Source organism: Trachymyrmex cornetzi, unplaced genomic scaffold (assembly GCF_001594075.2).
Source record: "Trachymyrmex cornetzi isolate Tcor2-1 unplaced genomic scaffold, Tcor1.1 scaffold247, whole genome shotgun sequence".
Classification (NCBI taxonomy): domain Eukaryota; kingdom Metazoa; phylum Arthropoda; class Insecta; order Hymenoptera; family Formicidae; genus Trachymyrmex; species Trachymyrmex cornetzi.
In genome coordinates, this window is record NW_017297134.1 from 439,682 (window position 1) to 459,667 (window position 19,986).

General features: G+C 35.1%; 3 protein-coding genes and 1 pseudogene across 8 annotated transcripts; 2 read left to right on the top strand and 2 right to left on the bottom strand.

The window, feature by feature from the left end:
- Positions 1–665: 665 nt before the first annotated feature.
- Positions 666–2,072, bottom strand: LOC108761279 (uncharacterized; annotated as a pseudogene).
- l(3)04053 (lethal (3) 04053) lies at positions 1,738–4,818 on the top strand. 2 transcript variants are annotated; one of them, XM_018507710.1, is made up of 8 exons: positions 1,738–2,823; positions 2,931–3,476; positions 3,555–3,748; positions 3,831–3,904; positions 3,958–4,069; positions 4,199–4,261; positions 4,348–4,511; positions 4,659–4,818. In XM_018507710.1, exons 1-8 carry the CDS (start codon positions 2,514–2,516, stop codon positions 4,789–4,791), a joined length of 1,596 nt encoding a protein of 531 aa, XP_018363212.1. In that variant the 5' UTR covers positions 1,738–2,513; the 3' UTR covers positions 4,792–4,818. The 2 variants fall into 2 exon arrangements, with proteins under 2 accessions (XP_018363212.1, XP_018363213.1); XM_018507711.1 differs by having other exon boundaries at positions 1,738–2,818; positions 2,929–3,476.
- A 1,219-nt stretch (positions 4,819–6,037) lies between these two features.
- Positions 6,038–8,841, bottom strand: Asciz (ASCIZ zinc finger protein). Its single transcript, XM_018507742.1, has 4 exons — positions 8,773–8,841; positions 8,221–8,660; positions 7,912–8,120; positions 6,038–7,221 (listed from the first exon to the last, which is right to left on the bottom strand). The coding sequence occupies exons 2-4, from the start codon at positions 8,509–8,511 to the stop codon at positions 6,081–6,083; spliced, it is 1,641 nt and encodes a 546-aa protein (XP_018363244.1). The 5' UTR covers positions 8,512–8,660; positions 8,773–8,841; the 3' UTR covers positions 6,038–6,080.
- A 46-nt stretch (positions 8,842–8,887) lies between these two features.
- Positions 8,888–19,866, top strand: SPoCk (secretory pathway calcium atpase). Of its 5 annotated transcripts, XM_018507737.1 has the most exons (16): positions 8,888–9,421; positions 12,372–12,688; positions 15,331–15,531; positions 15,638–15,727; positions 15,818–15,915; positions 16,319–16,577; positions 16,663–16,999; positions 17,142–17,530; positions 17,663–17,819; positions 17,915–18,085; positions 18,191–18,506; positions 18,589–18,774; positions 18,863–19,013; positions 19,096–19,182; positions 19,271–19,412; positions 19,487–19,866. In XM_018507737.1, exons 2-16 carry the CDS (start codon positions 12,578–12,580, stop codon positions 19,618–19,620), a joined length of 2,829 nt encoding a protein of 942 aa, XP_018363239.1. In that variant the 5' UTR covers positions 8,888–9,421; positions 12,372–12,577; the 3' UTR covers positions 19,621–19,866. The 5 variants fall into 5 exon arrangements, with proteins under 5 accessions (XP_018363239.1, XP_018363238.1, XP_018363243.1 ...); XM_018507736.1 differs by lacking the exon at positions 8,888–9,421 and having other exon boundaries at positions 12,113–12,698; positions 15,332–15,531; XM_018507741.1 differs by lacking the exons at positions 8,888–9,421; positions 12,372–12,688 and adding an exon at positions 14,620–14,704.
- The last annotated feature ends 120 nt before the right edge of the window (positions 19,867–19,986 follow it).

A 19,986-nucleotide genomic window follows, 5' to 3' on the forward strand; every position in this document is an offset into this window, starting at 1 on the left:
TTAGACGTTAATTTAAACTATTGTGACAACTTCTACATTTCCATGCATATATTGTGTATAAATTTATTTGAAACTTTTACATTCGAACGGCATCCTTCGATTCAATCTGGCCACAAGACCTACGAATCTTGTTCCAACTATGAATATAAGGTGAACGATAACTCGTTGGTTCGGATGGAAGTGCTATCGACGATCTCTGTATACTGAAGATGGCCCGGAAGTAGGCCGAAACGTCTGTCTTAATTAAACAGTTTTTATAAGTATCGACACATAATTGATTAATTTCCTGCAATTCTAACGCAGTATTGACTCTCATAGCCTTGTTTATTATATATTAATCCTAATTTGATAAATTTATAAATTACACAAAATAGAGTGCACTATATATATTGTATTAAAGCATATACAGAGCAATTAATTATTGGTGCTTCCCCACCCCAAAACCCGACGGTGCACAACGCGCGCGCGCACACACACACACACACACACACACACACGTGTGTGTGTGTATACTTTTTATAATATATTTTGATTACTGACTAATTTTAAATTGTGACGTATTTATTTCTAAATCTGTCATGCATATAACATTTAATAAAATTTTTTCCTTATAATCTATCTTATACTTATTAAACATACAATATGTACAATCTTTATAAATTATTACATTAAGATGATATCACTGGAGATAAAATTCGATTTGAAAGCTTAATTTTTTTGAAAGTCGGTCCATAATCGTAATCTTCCTCTGATTCTGTTGAACTGATATTGATAACTTCACTGTGTTTATATTCGAAAGGTAACTCTAATACTTCATCGTCTTCACAAGAACATACATTTATATCTAATTCTATATCACTTTTCTGAACTCTTGAACGAGATATATCAACATTCAAATAATCATCAATATCACTGACATCATCAGAGACGTTATCAACATAATGATGGAAATCTGATAAACATAATGACGTCTCGTTGCTCAATAGCTCTAGATTAATGCTACAGTTTGAGGAAACACTGTTTTCATTGATGTTTATTATCTCCTTGAATATTTTTGATTCTGAAATTTTACATGCAGCAATATATGCACGTACTGTCTTAAACATTTATTATAAACAAACCTGTACTAGTTATTTTAGAGATTAGTGAAGTATTTGTAGTATCCACACTTGTTAAATTTAGTGAATCACAGTCTGATATTTGGATGTTTAATTTTCCAAATGAAGTAACAAGTTGAGAACGGAATTTTATATATGATTCCACTTTATAAAAGCATGTTTTACACAAAATTGCATTATCTATCTCTGATATCTAAAAAAGAGCAATATAATATATATGTATTTATATTAAATTGTCCTATAAACATATATATGTAATAAACTAAATATAAATTATTATATGATATTCACTGTATAACCAGTAATTAATTCGATAGCATTCCTCAGTGTCATATATCCATCAGGTTTCTCATGTGTGTCTTTTTCTTGTAAGTCAAGCAACAATTTTTCATCAAACACATTTTGGTAATTATCATCAGACAACTGTTTACAGGAGATACAATAGATATCAGACTGTAACAAAAACCAATTAAACACCTACATATACTATATGATTAATCTGTATTTTCTAAATTTTCTTCAGGTATATTATATGTCATTTATTAAAAACAGTTATTATTTATTTCACATGAATGATCCTCAACAAATTAAAATTAAAAATTTATATTCATACCATCTTTCCAAAGGCTATATATCTAATCAATGGGCTATAAAGCGTCGTGCAGGTCCTCAAAGTTACAATGTAAATATCGACAGGCTATCAATAAGGCGTAAGAATATATATCAATAATTTCCTATTGAAATGTCAATTTTTAATGAAATGTCAATCGTTCAAGAGAGATGCATCGATATACAGCTGAAAAAGAACTGTGTACAATTACAATCACTGATGAAAAAGTCGCACGAGAAAAGGCGAGAAGAAACTTGTTCACTCCACTCGTTCAATTACATTTTTCTACGTTTTGTATCTAATTTCCTTTTATTTTAGAAACTATAGATATATCTCCATATCATTTCAAACTGTTTCAAGCGTAGAAAGCGCATTTAGTTTACGATTACTTGATTCTACTCTATATTTGGTCTAAACACAAAGGTCGCGAAGGTGTAAACAGTTTATGTATTGTGTTTAGGTCTTTAAGTTAAATATAGGGTACAGATCGCCAGCTGAACGCACGGCGCACTACCGCGAACGCGAACGCGAACGCGAAGTGTGAAAACCGCGTCGTGAATGATTATAAGCAGAGTGAGTGGAGCAGAGGGAGCAGAGTTGAGCGGAGTGATGGACACATATTAAAGGAGCATCGATGAGTGTTGCTGATCGAGCCAACCTAACCTGACACGATCAGCAGGCACTGCAGGCAAACAGACAGTGACAGACGTGAAGCGAGCGCGTACTCTTCTCGGCGAAGTCGAGCGTCGCACGCAAATGACTCGATCGTAGCGTCGACGCGAATTATGGCAAGCCGTAAGAGAACCGACGATCCAGATCGTCGGTTGTCGTTGTCTCAACGCCACTTGTGGTCTTCGTCGTCTGACGAGGAGGAGGAGAAGACTACCTCCTCCTGGACGCCCTACGTAGTGGCGTGTAAGAACTCCTCATCGCCGTCGGGAAACGAAATGGTCTCTCTGCCGTTTTCGTCATCGGATGAGGAGAAAATGATATCCTCCGCTCGTTGCCAGGATACTCAATCAATAAACAACCCGTCGACGACATCGGACCGTTTCAGCAGGAGTCACGTCGACTCCATCGAGCAGTCGACATCAGGTTAGAATTCACTATCATTGTATATTATTATATCACGCGGACGCTTTGGCGGAGGATTGTTTTTTCTTTTTCTCGTCTGACTGGAAGCTGAAAATGATTTTTCACAGGCCAAGACGCGTCGTCGCGTCGCGATAACAACCCCTTTAGTTTCAAGGCCTTCTTAAAGAATGGCATGCAGCAAACCAACTATCAAAACACCGGGGCAAGACCAAAAGTCTATTCATCCTCCACATCAAGTCCTGGTAACGTCCTTGACAAAGATAATGTCGGCAGCGGCGTTTATTCCGGTCGAAACCCAACGGAACTGCCAGACTTTGTACAGGATCACCTGGTTATTGAACAGTGTTACCTGAATCATGAGAATAGTCAACCAATACTACCTGATGTGGATAATCTACCGGACTTTGCATTGAACAGTATGGAGCAAAGGCAGTGTCGATTACGGAACGAGACCAAAAAGAACGACTCTGACATCTTGTGCGATGATCTACGATCATTTGATCTCACTGATACATTGCACAAAGGCTTACCACACAGAGATCATACTGCATCAAATACAAAACATCAAATGCATTCTAATCACTTGGACCTACCTATGTTCGAGGATAGACTCAACGAAACTGCACCTATCTTTCCTCGCCCTGAACACAGAGGTATCTTGCTGGCATGTTTCAAATTATACAATTATGTTCCTGCTAAGTTTGTGAAGATAAGAAGCATTTTCTTTACAGGATTTCCATTTGATTTACCATTACCCTTTCCTGACTCCAATCCTAGTATAAATACAACCGCACGAGGCGATCTTCCATCAGGTGGTGAAACAAATGTTCACAAATCTCTACCAGACTTCTTAAGCGATGGTCCTATACATAGATCTTCAGATTCAGAACCTATAGCGAGCATGACAGAATCCACAGAAAGAAGGGTAAGATTGCTGTGTAATGCAACAATCTAATAAATAAGATATAGAGGAAATGGAGAGAATTCGAGATTATATATTATTACAGTTTTTGCTCGAGAATGAAAGATTACGTCAGCAATTAGAGGTATCTCGAAGGCAACTTAATGAAAAAATAGAAAGGTAATTATACTTTGCTGGAAAAAATTTCAGTTACATCGATCCGTTAATTACAGAATTCGTTCATTGGAGGCAGAATTGTTATCTAAAAAGGAAGTGGAACACGAAGAGACTGTGCACTTGGAAAAAGCGATGGAGCAAGTCGAAGATAACTTAAAACGAAGTACAGTAAGTACAAAGATAAGGATTTGCATTTCAAATTGCAAATTGGAATTCTTACATATTGATTACATTATGTGTAACGATATGTGTGTGTGGGAAACGATGACAGCATTCTATTTGTATTTCTATTTGTAGAAACGAGCAGTTAATGCTGAAAGTACTGTCACATCATTGAAAAAAGAGATTAAGGTTTTAACGGTTAGTATATGTTTATGTTTGACAGACTATAATGGAACAAAATATAACACGTTTTGATGTATCGGCTTGCAAATCTGTTAATTTAGACAGAGATATCTCTACTACGATTGGAGAACAGTGAACTTCGAGCCGGTATCTCGGCTGCTGGACAAAGTGAATCGAATGCTGGTGCTGTTAATATGAATCGTACGATTAGAAGGCTTGCGCGTGATTTATTCGCGGCTGCATCGTCGGCTGAAGTATCCCTCAGGTATCTTTAATTATTAGACTACTATCAATTACAAAAAATATATTTGAAACATTTTATAATTAATTTAGAATGGAATACTGTCTATTTTAATAAAGAGATGCATAGTTTTTTCCAAATCTAAACGAGATTTCATGTATTTCTTTGTAGACAATTAATGTCCGGTGTGGATAATCTGAGAGTGCTCGCATCAACCCTCGAAAATGTGGACAGGATAGAAGACTGGACCAAAGACTTTTTACCTGATTCCGACGAGGATAATGCCGCCGGTCCCGCAGTATAATAGAATTTTTTCTCTTTCTCTCTCTCTCTCTCTCTATATATATATATATATATTATATATATTCGTATTTTCACACTATTCCCCTTTTTATCACTTCACCATATATCCCATCAATCCCCAATTTCACTGCGCATCCATTGATAATAAATGATCCATACGTTGATCGATTCAACACGTTAATGCATTGCTATGCAATGTATTGATACTTTTGAACACAATGAGAATTTATTATTCAATTGTTTCTTGTTATCTACATTCGTTGCAGAATTTTTAATTTCCATCCCTCCTGCTGCAGACTAACATCCTAGCGTAAGATCACTTCGATCTGAACGTGTATAAATATATATTATTTATAAAATATTCGTGATATTTTTATATTTGTGACAATTTGTAAAATTTATTTAATCGAATCTATGACGATGCAAAGAAGCAGATACATTTCTGACGATATCATGACCTTCTTTGATTGAAGAGGAACATATTTTCTTAGTTGTATATTGTACGTGTGAACAAAAAAAATGCAAATTTAAAAATATAATCGGAATCTTACGTGATATTATCGCAAAGCTGATAGACATTAAAAATATTCGCCTGTTTTCATCACGCAGCACAGCACGTGATGTAAAGCTAGAATATATTTTTTATATGTACAAGAGATATCGAGACTCTCTTTTACCGCATACACATGAGGCTTTAAATAGACATACATAACAATTATACATTTAGTCCGATTCCAGTCCATAAATTTACTAATAAGTTCAGATCACAATGCTTGTATATAATGTCATATATTTATTTTCAATCGTATGTAGATACATATATGCAAAGTACACTCGAATGTGTACGATATATGCGTAATACTTTGGTATTGAAAGAAATCAGATATATGTATTTCTGTATATATATATATATATATATATATATCATACATATATATATACATACACATGTACATACACATACCATACATATACAAATGTGCAACTACAGATGGATAACATTTATAATGCTCGATTTGTCAACTTTTTTTATTTGACACACTTTGAATAAAATAAATTTCAAATGAAAAAATTAGGAGCTGAAATATAGAAGTTAGAAAATTTCAAAGATCGGATACTTATCCTTCGACGACAAATCGTGTTACGAATTGGAAATTAATACTTTTTTAACATATTGTAGCATAAAATGATAAAAGATAAACATAAAAATGAATATTTCAAAAAATACAATAAAAATATGAAGAAAATACTAAGTAATTTATTGAAGTTGCAATGAAAAAAGAATATATTTTATTCAAGTCCCTCGAAAATACTAAGTAGATCGGTCTGTGTTTCGGTGTGACTCGTTTGTGTATTTAACCAGGATCTACAGGCTCCAGTGGGAATGTTGCAATCAGTTCCGCAAATCAGGGATTTTGTTTGAGTCTCGGTAGAAACTGTAGTGTCGTTGTGCGACCAAGCAGTCTGAGTCTGTATATTGGATAGTCCTAAATCGGAAGACAACATTTTATCGCATGTTTGAGTGTATGTGTTGCTGTATAGCAGTTGTTCCATGTTGTCTAGATTATCTGTAGTTTGCGTTTCAATGTTTGAACTTAAAGCAAACGATTTCGACCCGAAAGATTCGGAATAAAAATACGAAGGAGAAAAGGCTTGTTCGGTTTGCGTTTCTATACTACTAAATCTGTCTTCGAATGTCTTAGTGGTTAGCATAAGATCTGCCTGAGACATCCCATCGGTCGAAGCGAAAGAATACCCTTCAACTGCTGACGTGTCCTCGACATAAGGCAAAGTCATTAAAGCCACTGTACTCTTCGGTACGCATTGAATTAAAGGATTATGACTGTGATTGTAGAATGTATCAAATTCCGTCTGAGTCACGCTATCATTAAATGCCTCGAATATATCTTTTTCTGGTATCGTTTGCGTGCCTGAAGTATTCTTCTGTTCCCAGAAATCCTGCAAGCCCACGTCGTGACGAAGCGGCAGCGGACTAGCCGGAAATAAATTGGTCGATGCGAAATTATTGCCAAGATCAAGATCCTCTTTTAGCAACGTCTGTTCTGATTGTTTCGATAATGCGCGACACTTTCCACTACGTTTGTTTATCTTCGGCAATTCTCTGTTTGCTTGTGGTGTTTGTGTTTCTATCGATTTCCCGGAGGTTTTCTCCTTAGAAAAATGATTGGTTTGTGTTTGCTGAGATATTCGACGTTTCGTATTGTGTAGATTGTTATTGTTGAGTTTTAATGGACTCGGTCTCTTGCTTCTTTTATAATCGTCTGTCTGTACTCCGACATCCGATGTACTTTTTATCGTATTAATATTTTCGCTATTCTTTCCAGATTTCTCTGGATTGGGCAATATCGAGACAGGTTTACTTATAATTTTCCTTGGTAAGATGATTTGCGTTGTCTTGGAGTTGGTGTGTCTGCAAAGATATCTTATAAATATATCAGTAAATTTTCTATTCAATTACAGTTATGATAATCATGCCTAGTGATGAGTATTCAATCATATCTCTTACGAATTTTCAATCAATTTAATCATTGCTCCGTTTTGAAACATTTCGAATATTATTTGAAACTGTATACTCTTGAAAGTCTTGATAGATCTTGATAGGTCTTGAAAGTCTTGATAGGTTAAAATTTGATAATTCTTAATTTCTTCGATTAAAAAAACATTTGTTTAAATTAAAGAAATTTGAGCGTTGCTATACGATTAAAGAAAAATTTCTGTGATTTGAACCTCATTTCTTGAAATCAAGTAAATTTTTATTTTCATCAAATGTATTTTCACTTTAATTTAAAAAAAATCAACGAAAGGAACCATTTTTTAATTGTTTAAATTTATTAAAACATTCAAGACTTTTCAAGACATTCGAGACTTTTCAAGACATTCGAGACTTTTCAAGACATTCGAGACTTTTCAAGACATTCGAGACTTTTCAAGACATTCGAGACTTTTCAAGATATTCAAGATATTTAAGATTGTATGATTTTGAATCATATTTGAATTATTTCGAATTTTTCATGACATATTCGAACTAATTCAAAGCATCTTGATACTCATCACTAATCATGCCATTACTAAAAATGCATAATGTGATGAATAAACATACCGTGAATTTTTGTAGTTTTCCGTTATAGTGTGCAGAGATCGCTTTGCGTGCGTAAGCAACGCTTCATATGTGACATAAGTCTTTAAACAGGAACATGTGAACTCTATGCCGCAGACTCTTGTATGTCCGTTTTTAGCGGATTCAGTGGAAAAACTTTTGCCGCAGCGATCACACGCATAATTTTTTTCTGCGTGTACCTTCAAATAATGCTGAAAGGATATAGTATAGCGTTATTAATATATTCTTAAAATTGATCTCTCCAACTTTTTGTCACTATGCTCATTATATGAAACATCGAAATATACATACTTGCTTCAAGTATTTCATGGTGCTAAAGTATCTCTGAGAATTAACAGCGTAGACGCACGACTGTATTGGGCAATAATAGCGTGCGTTTTCCTTTGCAATTTTATCTAACTTTTTGTGCTGGTGCACCTTGAGATCATGTAGCCGATAACGCGGCTCGTTTCTGAAAACAAGCCCGCATTGTTCACACTTGACATTGTTATTTATTATGCTCAGCTCTTCCGGCGATGGACAGATCATCTTCACGGATGGCGATGCGCTGCTTTCAGCCGGTCTATCAGGTCTCCTCGGCATTGCAGGTTATCTTACGACATGATTTCACACAAACTCTCACCGGTATATTTGTCGACTCAGCAATATACAAAAAATACTTGGTTATGTTGTCACTTTTTCTCCTTTTTTTCTTATCTCATTTAGCATAATGACTCTTTGATTTACGGTATCTACAGCATAATTAAAGGCATGTATAATGTATTAAAAATGTACTTAATCTTTTCTAAAATGCAACAAGTACTCCAAAATACTTGATATTTTTTTGTATATATAAAATCTTACGTATATTCATTGTTTGGAAAGCTTTTTCTTATACGTCTCTCGTCAAACTGAAGCTATCGATACAATTTCAGATATCGTATATATAGTTATCCAGGCTTATCTCAGCTGTTCGAAACCATCTTGAAACCACAGTAAGAAATTCAGAATTAGAATAGTGACACAATTGTCGCATTTGAGTACCCACACCCCACACGCATTGACGCATCCCTCGGCCTGTCAGCGCGGCGCTACTTGTCGCAAGCCGGGAACGAAAATCCTCCTTTGCGCGCCCGGCCCGGCTCGGTCTTGGTACGCCGTCGGCCGTACGTTTCGCTCATCATCGGGCCGGTTGGGTCGATCGACCTTCCGAGTTCCGTGTTCCGTAATCCGTCCGCGAACAGCGGCGGCGGCGGTGGCAAGCGCTCGAGAGACGTGTGCGAACTGCGACGAAAGTGGACCGCGGCCGAATTCGCGAGCGCACACAACATACTGACTCAGTGCGTTCCACCACTTCATGCACGGGGGACGTGCGTGCATCGAATGTATGTTTAACAATTTTCTTTTTGAAACTGCATAATAGATATCTGTGTCGGGACCGATTCCCTCACGACTCTCGTCTGTCAATGAACACGAGAACTGACGATCCACGAGCTGTCAGTGCTGTCACACGGTAAAGTATAAACGTCGACAGTCGCGTTTCCGGAAATTTTAGTAGATCACCCTGTATACGACGTGTACTACGTACGTTGCGCGGTCGTATTATTGATTTTTACCTGAGAAGAGAAACGCGTAATCGCAGTCGTACCTACATGTACGTCGCGACTCAATGCATGTAACTGTCCAAGTTTTGTAATCGGCTTCTATCAACACCTCGGCAATTTCTAGAATTATCCGATTCTACCCGGCACTCTAATGTATATGTAACAGAATTGGTTGCTCCGATTGTTTTTAATTGCGCTTTTCCGTAACGTTCCTCTTTCTTTTCTTTTGCTCGATGAAACTCGAGTGCTTATTGAAGGTTGAATTTCACAGGGAATATCAATTCTGTCAATATCAGACAATCACAGTTGTCACTGTCTGCATTGCAGTTGAGACTGCGACCTAGAAAAAAAATGAAATTGCTTAAAAGATAATCAGCCTAAGATTATCATAATTCAATTGTCATATGAGGGATTTATTTCAATTGCTAATTGACAATTTGTCAGGCCGTCAAAATATCGAAAACTTTTTCTATCATTTCTCTATGCAAACACTAATCAACTTTTTTGGAACTGTTTTTTATATCTCGATTTATATCTTTGATAAAAAAACCTGCCAGTGCAAAATAAATACGGAAATAAAATTTTTTAAATTTTCCTATCGAAAGATTTCAACTAATTTTAATACGTATAACAAAATTATTATTGTATAAAATTGCTTATATCTTAAGATTTTTGCATCATATAATGGCGCAAAATGTTATACAAAGCTTTAATAAAGCAATAAAACTAATATATTCATTGTGCCAATCTATACGACCGTCGTCGTGGTCATTGCATTGTTTTTTTTTTTAGAGTTACACCAATAGAGCTATCATGAATTTAGCATTATCAAAGCTTCACTATCCACAGTTGTTAAGATTAAAAAAGCGTTATCAATTAAATATATATTTTAGATTCGTTCTGTTTTTTCAGATAAAAGATTTAGTTAATAATAAAATTTATTGTATTAGCACATTAATTAAAATAATGTAGAAATATAAAAATGTAGCATGAATCTGTAATTAACTTATACATAAATTCCTAACTTTGTCATTTATTTATCACAAATAACATGTAAAGTACTTTAATCAATTTTAAAACTTTGATATTGTTTAACTTGTTATCTCAATGGGAGATTATTAATTTTTATGATATAAAAGTCTTCGATTTCAATTGTGTGCACTCTATTATTTTTTCAACAAGTATTTGATAGATAGAAACTATCATTTCTGTAATCTCTCGTTTTGGAAATATTTACATGATTCTGATGCAATTCTGATAACAAAATAATTCACTATTAGAAAAAAATATTTATAAGTGACGTCACATGAAGTTATCCATAAAAAATTAACTTTATTCGAAGAATATGCGTTATAATTATTGTTAGCGGAAACGAATAAAACTACTCGATGTGCCGTTAGCAAACATCGCGTCAGTTGTCACTGATCGATAGCGTATGCTCAAACATTTCAAATGTACTTGCCTGTCATGTATTATTAAGATGCTTTGACATTTTACTCCATTACAATTCTTAGAACGTTTATATATAATATAATTTCGGAAACATTTACTTGATTCGAATTAAATTCTGATAACAAAAATTTACTATTAAAAAATATATTTATAGTGACGACACGTGAAGTTATCCATAAAAAAATTAATTTTATTGTTGAAAAATATGCGTTATAATTATTGTTAGTGGAAACGAATAAAACAGCTGCTCGATATGCTGTCAAGTGGCAGCAAATATCGCATCGGTTGTCACTGATCGATAGTGTATGCCCAAATATTTCAAATGTTTGAAATATTTTCAAACATTTGAAAATATTGCCTTTCATGTATTATTAAAATGACATTTTACTCCATTTTATTTCACACTTGCAAAAGTAGCACACGTCATAAATATCTAGCTCTAAAAAGCGACTCATTTTGGCATAAATTGCAAACGGTTCATCATATTGACATAATTATTAAACATGTTGTTATATTAGGTATATATGCAGATGTACGTACCTTGGTGATTGTCTTTTTATTCTGAAAAAAGTTACGCGAGTCTTCAGTCGGTGCGCGTATTCTTGGGAAACTGTTCATGACAAAAACTTAATCACCTTGTCGAATAAAATATCTTGGTGTGTTTCTTGTATTTAATTTCAAAATTAAACATTGAGGCGGTAGGAGCCAATTAGGTGAGATCTATGATTTAGTAAATGGGTACTTGTGAAAATTTTTATGGATAAAAGGAGATGTATGGCATAGATCATCAGGTCTGTCCAATTTGAGCTCCGGAGCCAAAACGCAAAGTCATCGATGTGTCAAAAAAATTCAATGTAAGATTTTTAGGAACTATAAAGTGTTGATAAACGTCATTTAAATGCATATTTACAGTCCCCGAAATCTTACCCACATTGAATTTTTTTGCATCGATGGCTTTGCGTTTTGGCTCCAGAGCTCAAATTGGATAGGTCTGACATAGATGAATACATAATAAAAATAGAGAGAACCTTATATGTTGAAAAAAGTGTAATTTTAGAAAGTGTAATTTAGAAATTAACATTGGCCCTTGATTTTTGTTAATAAAAATAAAAGACGGCTAGATCCCGAAATAAAAAAAATCCGGTACATTAACGATATTCGAGACATGTAAAATATAATAAAATAATCAGCAACAAGATAGAAATGCTTAGTTCGTCACACTGTCAGTCATCAGTACTTAAATGCGCAAAGTTCGTTAAAAATTTATGTAACCTGGATTATTTCACGAGATCGTTTCCTTTGATGCGTGACATTGCATAGACATTGCATAGAATAAAACAGACTCGGGAGGGAGAATGTCAGTCATGTGTACCAAAATCGCTATTTGTTTCGGTTGCACTCCTACAGAGATATAAGAGAGGAAGACAATACACCACAACGTTTCCACTTTCCCTGGTAAACGAGATTAGAAGAGACAGAGAAATATAGAAAGAGGAAAGAAGAGAAGAGGTGAATATCATTTCCGGCATTAAGCCATATTTTCTGTTCCTGTTCTCTTTAGAAAAACGGAATATTACCGGAAGGGGTGCTGAGAGAAACCACTCTTCTCCGCGATGAGAGACACCGGTAACCAGGCCAAGTACGAGCAGCTCTTAGACGACGCTGGTCTCGAAATTCGCAACGACGACAAGGAACACAATGAAGAAAATACGACACTAGACGAGGTAAGCCCCAATATAATCAGAATATTAAATTAGAATATTTTGCAGCCCTGAACAACGATCAGGAATATGTTCTTCATACATGCATGCATATAGAATTTTTAGTTGTATTCATCAATATTTATAATCAATATTTTTTAATTCTCTGTCAGCAGCTAGAGTCTTTAAAGATCATTGATAAACATCATTGATAAAGACATTTTGATTGTGACTTTTGGTAAATAAATTTAAAAAAAAAATCAGTAAAAATAAGTAAAATACAATATTCAACTTTTATGATGTAGTTAATAAAAAGCTTTGACAAATATATCAGAATTTATGATTTTTATATAATCTGAATCAATGAAAAATTTACTCGAAGGTTACTCTTTATTGCTGACAGAAGAGTTAAAATTCATATTGCTGACAAAGAATTAAAACTTGATGTGACCTGTTGTTTATTGATATTATAGTTGTAAGGTGTGCCAAAAAAATATGCATTTGGCAAATTTCAATGGATACTTTGAGAATTTTCTTTAATTGAAAGAAAAAGCTTAAACAACATACTCAGCTGTCGTGTATTTATTTTAGTGTCTCTAAATTCATTCCTTGAAGGATACTGATATGTGTGAATCATTTGGTATACGTACTTTCTGTGTGCACGTGTAGTACAATTATTTCACAACTGGATAAAAAGTTAGACGAAATGTGCGATTTCCGATATCTGCAGAACCCATTCAAGTATTTCAAGGTATCATAGAAGTTATCACGGAAGTTATCAGCTACCAAAAGTATACCAAACTGAAGCAAGTTGTTTTACTTTCGCGTCATGCGCTCCAATATCTCGTTTTTCTCGGCCCTAGTTTTTGTCGTTTTCGATATTTAAATTTGAAACTTACTTCAGTATGATTTATATTTATCTGTTTCCCGTGGCTGAACTTTTTACACTTTTCATTCTTCTCCCTTAAGCCTTGTGTCCACGATGCTAGAAATCGGTCCGAGACCTCGGATGAAGAAAGAATTGACCAATCGCAATGGTCATGTGATCAAATTGTTCAAATGTGATTTGTTAATTTTTTCTCTGTCCGAGATCTCGGACCGGTTTCTAGCATCGTGGATACAAGGCTTTATGCCTCGTAGGGCAGCTATAAAAAACATAGTTGTTCTTCCGGCAAGGGCGCGAAATTTGATTCCTGTAACCTGCTGTAACCTCTTTAATAATTCCAGTGATTCTTCAAAAGTGTTGAAAACTGAAAGACGAATATTTCAATTTTCTTTTAACGTTCCATTTAATTATTCCAGAAAGAAAGATAATTGTTATAAAAATAAAAGACAATAATGAATGAATAATCAGAATTGGAAATCGTGAATTACGATACATGTTTATGCATGTAAGTGAAACTCGTATGTTACAAGGAAATTCTCGTCTCATACGTAAACTGCAAGGACATGAAAATGAGAGCATTGCTCACCAATAAATTGCAAGGATTAATACGACTAATGATACCTGTTATATATAATGACGCCAAGTATCACATTTATTTGATCGGCAAATAATAACGGCCGTGCATCTCGAAAAAAATGTTTAAACGACACATTAACATTATTAAACCTTTTTTTCTTAGCACCTTTCTTACTTTGCCTTCTTTTTCACGTTTGCAGCAAAATGTAAGTCTTGTTTCAAGTGAAAAAATACAGCCACACGCTTTCGGTATGCATAATAATATGTCACGTAAATAAATGGACAGAAATTCATGACATACATAAATTGTAACGAAACGCAATTAAGTGATACTGTATTTATACGAGCGAATTTTATTATTTATTTCCCTCCCAGTAAAAAGTCTGGCTTTTGGCTTTTTACGATTTATCACCCTTCGTGGAATTTGACGTACGTGAAGACTTGACCCCTTGACTTGACGCGTCCTGCCACGAGGGGCACATGTGTGACACGACACGACTGACGACGCGACATTGCAAGAAATCGGAATGATGGAATGATGGAGTGTATACAGAGTTCGGCAAAGGGAAGAAAATGAAGTACGATCATCCGTTGAAGTACTCTATCACCCGCTGACAATACCCGCTGATAGCTGATGCAGCCGGCGCGTCTCACAATTCACAACTGTCTCTCGTCTCGCGTCCCTCGCGAGTTCGCGTTGATTCGCAGTTGATTCGTGTCGCGCGATCCCTTTTACGTGGCGAGATTGTTCGAAAGTGATCGCATTTTCCTATTTATTTGATATGCTGCCTTGTCTTCGACTATTCTATGATCTGTCCGCATGTCCGATCATGTCTAATCGTTACTTTGATAGCCGTTTGGAAATGCATTGACGGATTGACTGGACCGCTGTCGTCACGAGGTTAATGTTCTCGAACGTTCATTATTTTGTCACAACATACATCTTTGTTAGTCGAATTTTAACCAACTATTTTTCTGCTTTTATTTATTGCTGGCTCAATTTTTTTTTCCGTCAGTCGAACGTTCTGCCTCGGCGTATGCATATTTTTGCACAATTGTAACAATGAGATAGTGCACAAGGTAAACAATTTAGCCCAATTTGGTGCTGATAAGATGGCAAAAAAAACAGCGAAAAAATACGATGACGTGTGCTGATAGTACACCAATACACACCCAAGTATTTTAATGTGACAATGGTTTTCAGGGTAAAAGACAAAATTGTGAAATGTGGTTGACAACCGCTGAATCGGCTAGTCTGGGAGCAGAGGAAGTAGCAGCTAGATTACACGTGGATGTACGAACAGGACTCAGGTGGCAAGAGGCTGATCATAGAAGACAACTAACAGGTTTCAATGAGTTCACTGTAAAGGAAGAAGATTCACCATGGAAAAAATATATCGAACAGGTATGTGTTTTCTGTTGTAATAGGTCTCATACAGATATTTGTAACATATAATACAATTTAATTATATTTGTACACAGTCTCAATTGAATTTATATTCTTTTTTCAGTTCAAGAATCCATTGATTCTTCTTCTACTTGCCTCTGCATTTGTCAGCGTATGCATGAAGCAATTCGACGACGCTGTCAGTATTACTGTAGTAAGTAGACTTACACATGTCCATTGATCTCATGAATTTTGGTAAGCATTACCTAACTGATACTTATATGTACGATATGTTCTTTTGTAGGCTATCATAATAGTGGTGACAGTTGCATTTGTACAAGAATATCGATCGGAGAAATCTTTAGAAGAATTGAATAAATTGGTACCACCAATATGCCACTGGTAAATAGATTTATGCTTTTTATTAGATGCTTCGTTAATCACACGCTATATAATAATGATGAGTATTAGTCCAATCTTGGGGCAGCATGTATCTAAATTTACAATTCTTTAGAAGTATGGTCCTTGGAGGATATATTAACCCTTTATACGTGCAGCATTCCTTTCCCTTCTTAGTGAAGAAGATATAATATGTCGTTGCATTCTATAGAAGGTGAAAATTACTTCTATGAAATTTCATAAAGTCCTCTATATTTAACAATTAAAAAAATCCCGATTAAGAATAATTGTCAAAACATTCTTTATCAAATTTTTACTTTGTTAAATTTTTTTTTAATTTTCTTAATTTTACTTAATTGTTAAGATACTTTTACATTACTATTGTATCCTGATATTTTGTTTCCAGCTTAAGAGAGAGCCGTGTAGAGACATTTCTTGCACGTAATTTAATTCCTGGTGATATAGTATATTTAAATATTGGAGATAGAGTACCTGCCGATATCAGAATATTTGAAGCTATAGATCTGGCGATTGACGAGAGTAGCTTCACTGGAGAGACCGAACCGGCGCAAAAATCGACAGCCCCTTTGCTTAAGACTAATGGATTGACGTCAAAGAGAAATATTGCCTTCATGGGCACTTTAGTACGCTGCGGGAACGGCAAGGTAGATTCTATTCAAACTATATTTGAAATCCTTGAGAATGGTTGCGCTTTACTATCAACTTATGTTATAATATCGCGCGATACAGGGAATTGTAGTGAATACGGGAGAAAAGAGTGAATTTGGGGAGGTTTTCTCGATGATGCAGGCTGAGGAGGCACCAAAGACTCCACTACAGCGAAGCATGGACATTTTAGGTACTCAGCTGTCCTTCTATTCGTTCTGCATTATCGGTATCATTATGCTGCTAGGCTGGATCCAAGGTAAGGCTATCCTTGAGATGTTTACCATTGGTGTAAGCTTGGCAGTAGCAGCTATACCGGAAGGTTTGCCTATCGTCGTGACTGTGACACTGGCATTGGGAGTGATGAGAATGGTTAAGAGAAAAGCTATTGTAAAGAAGTTGCCAACCGTTGAGACTCTCGGTAGGTTATATATAACAAAAATATTAAATATTTATTTTATTCAAGTTGTTTTTCTTATTGATTTAATTATCTATCAAAATATATTTTTCGAATCTCTTATTTAAAACTTCAAATGTAAGTAGAGAGCTTATTTTCTTTTTAGGCTGCGTAAATGTAATATGTTCTGATAAAACCGGTACAATTACAAAGAACGAGATGACTGCTACGATTCTCGTTACATCGGAGGGTTACATCGCGGATGTTACTGGAGCGGGATATAATGGGGTGGGAGAAATACACATACGGAAGTGTGATAATCCTGATCTTGCACATGCTGCTATCAGTAACATGCTGGAAATAGGTTGCGTTTGTAACAACGCTATCATACAAAATGACGTTCTGTTGGGACAACCAACGGAAGGCGCGCTGATAGCAGTGGCAATGAAATTCGGAATGTATGGTGTCGCTGATAGATATTTGCGATTGCAAGAATATCCATTTTCTTCTGAGCAAAAAATGATGGCTGTGAAATGTACACCAAAGTTTGGCGAGGTAAATTTAAATGAAGCAAAAGGCCGTATTATCCTTAGTTATTATTTAAATAAAGCAAAGATCCACATTATTCTTAGTTATTGATTTTTATGTTGGAATGTTAAATACATATGCTATAATTCTATATTTCAGAATAGACAGGAAATGTACCTTGTGAAAGGTGCTTTGGAGAAAATTTTACCACAATGTACAAAATATTACGAGAACGGTCAAGTGTATCCCCTTAGTCAAAAGAAAGATCAGGAATTCTTGACAGAAGCATATGATATTGGTCAACAAGGATTGAGAGGTATTATTATTTTTTTCACAAACTATAATAAATGGATAATAAATTTAAGAATTATATTTTTCTATAATTATTAATTTGGTTATTTATGTATACAGTGATTGGTCTGGCACGTGGTTCTTCGTTACAAGATTTAATTTATGTTGGCTTGGTTGGTATTTGTGACCCACCAAGACCGTATGTGCGCGAATCTATCAGCATTTTAATAAACAGTGGCGTTAAAGTGAAGATGGTGACTGGTGATGCTAAGGAAACTGCAGCTGCAATAGGTATATAAATAAATAGTATATCATATGTAAAAAGTTTACATTTTTTAATACAATGGATAAAATTTTTACGATTATAAAGTTATAAAAAATTTAATAATTTTTTAGCTAGCATGATTGGTTTGGACACACTTCATAGTCGATTGCTTTCGGGAGACGAGATCGATATGATGTCCGAACATCAATTGGAACAGTGCATTAATAGTGTTAGTGTATTTTACAGAGTAACACCAAAGCACAAACTTTGTATTGTAAAGGCCTTACAGAGGAATGGCAACATAGTAGGTATGACCGGTGACGGCGTAAACGACGGAGTTGCATTGAAAAAGGCCGATATAGGCATCGCCATGGGTAAAAATGGCACTGATGTATGCAAAGAAGCGGCCGACATGATCTTGGTTGATGACGATTTTGGAACTATTATGTAACTAATATATTTGCTAACAATTTTAATATATGTGAATCTGTGACTATAATCTTTATCTGTTGTATGATTTTTGTTTTAGCGCGGCGATCGAAGAGGGAAAGGGAATCTTTCATAACATTCGCAATTTTGTCAGGTTTCAATTGAGTACTAGCATAGCTGCGCTTTCTCTGATTGCTCTTGCAACATTGATGAGTATACCGAATCCTTTGAATGCTATGCAAATATTATGGATCAACATCATTATGGATGGTCCACCCGCTCAAAGGTGAGTTAAATAAATACTTTTAATTTAACGTTTTATTAAATATTTGCTACACACAATATATATATGTTTCATTTTCTTCTGTATACAGTCTTGGAGTAGAACCGGTTGACAAGGATGTTTTGAAGCAAAAGCCACGAAATACAAAGGAGCCAATGATCACGCGTCATCTCATAATTAACGTCTTATTATCCGCTAGCATCATTATTCTTGGTACCTTATGGGTGTACAATAGAGAGGTAATGTATTTAAATCAGTCTATATATATCTATCTATATATATATGTATATATATATATATGTATATATATATATATATATACACAATGGGAATACCGCGAGAGATACTACCATGACATTCACTTGCTTCGTATTCTTCGACATGTTCAATGCTCTTAGCTGTAGATCACAAGTGAGATTTCATATTTTTATTTCATATCTTATTATATCAAGGAAAAATATTACTACACAAACAATCTGAAAACATCCGTTTGTTTTAGACGAAATCCATATTCACAATTGGTTTGTGGAGTAATAAAATGTTCCTGGTAGCCGTAACGCTCTCTGTCATCGGACAAATGCTTGTGATCTACTTTCCTCCATTGCAGAGAATATTTCAAACTGAAGCTCTTACTGCAAAAGGTATTATACTAGAGATACCGTTAAAAATAGTCTGTATATATTTCTTGCATAACATGTTTATTTTTAATTTTCAGATCTTTTATTCTTGGCGGCGTTGACATCGAGTGTCTTCGTCATTAGTGAGATAAAGAAGTTCATTGAAAGACAACTGCAGAGACGTCGCGTCAATGGCCAGTATTATAACAAGTTCGAAATGGACTTTGTATGACAGTTACAGTCTGCCGGCGAGAGCAAGGCGGACAAAGATCATAACGAATAAGCGCATCAATTATCGCTCGGCATCAATATGCAGTCGATCGCGATCGTTTATAATTGACATATTACGTCTCGTTAACTCACATCTACTCGACTGTGCTTGCACACATTCGTAACTTCGTCACATGTGCACCTCTATCATAAAATAGAAGAATAATAATATCTTTTCAATGACAGTTGTAATGTATCGATTGCGCAGTGTGATTGCAGTTTTTTTACCATTTACAAATTGTCGATTCTATTTTTCCCAGTACATTGTGCACGTAGAAAAGAAAAAGGACAGAAAAAAACATTTCGGTACCAATGTAATAGGTTACAC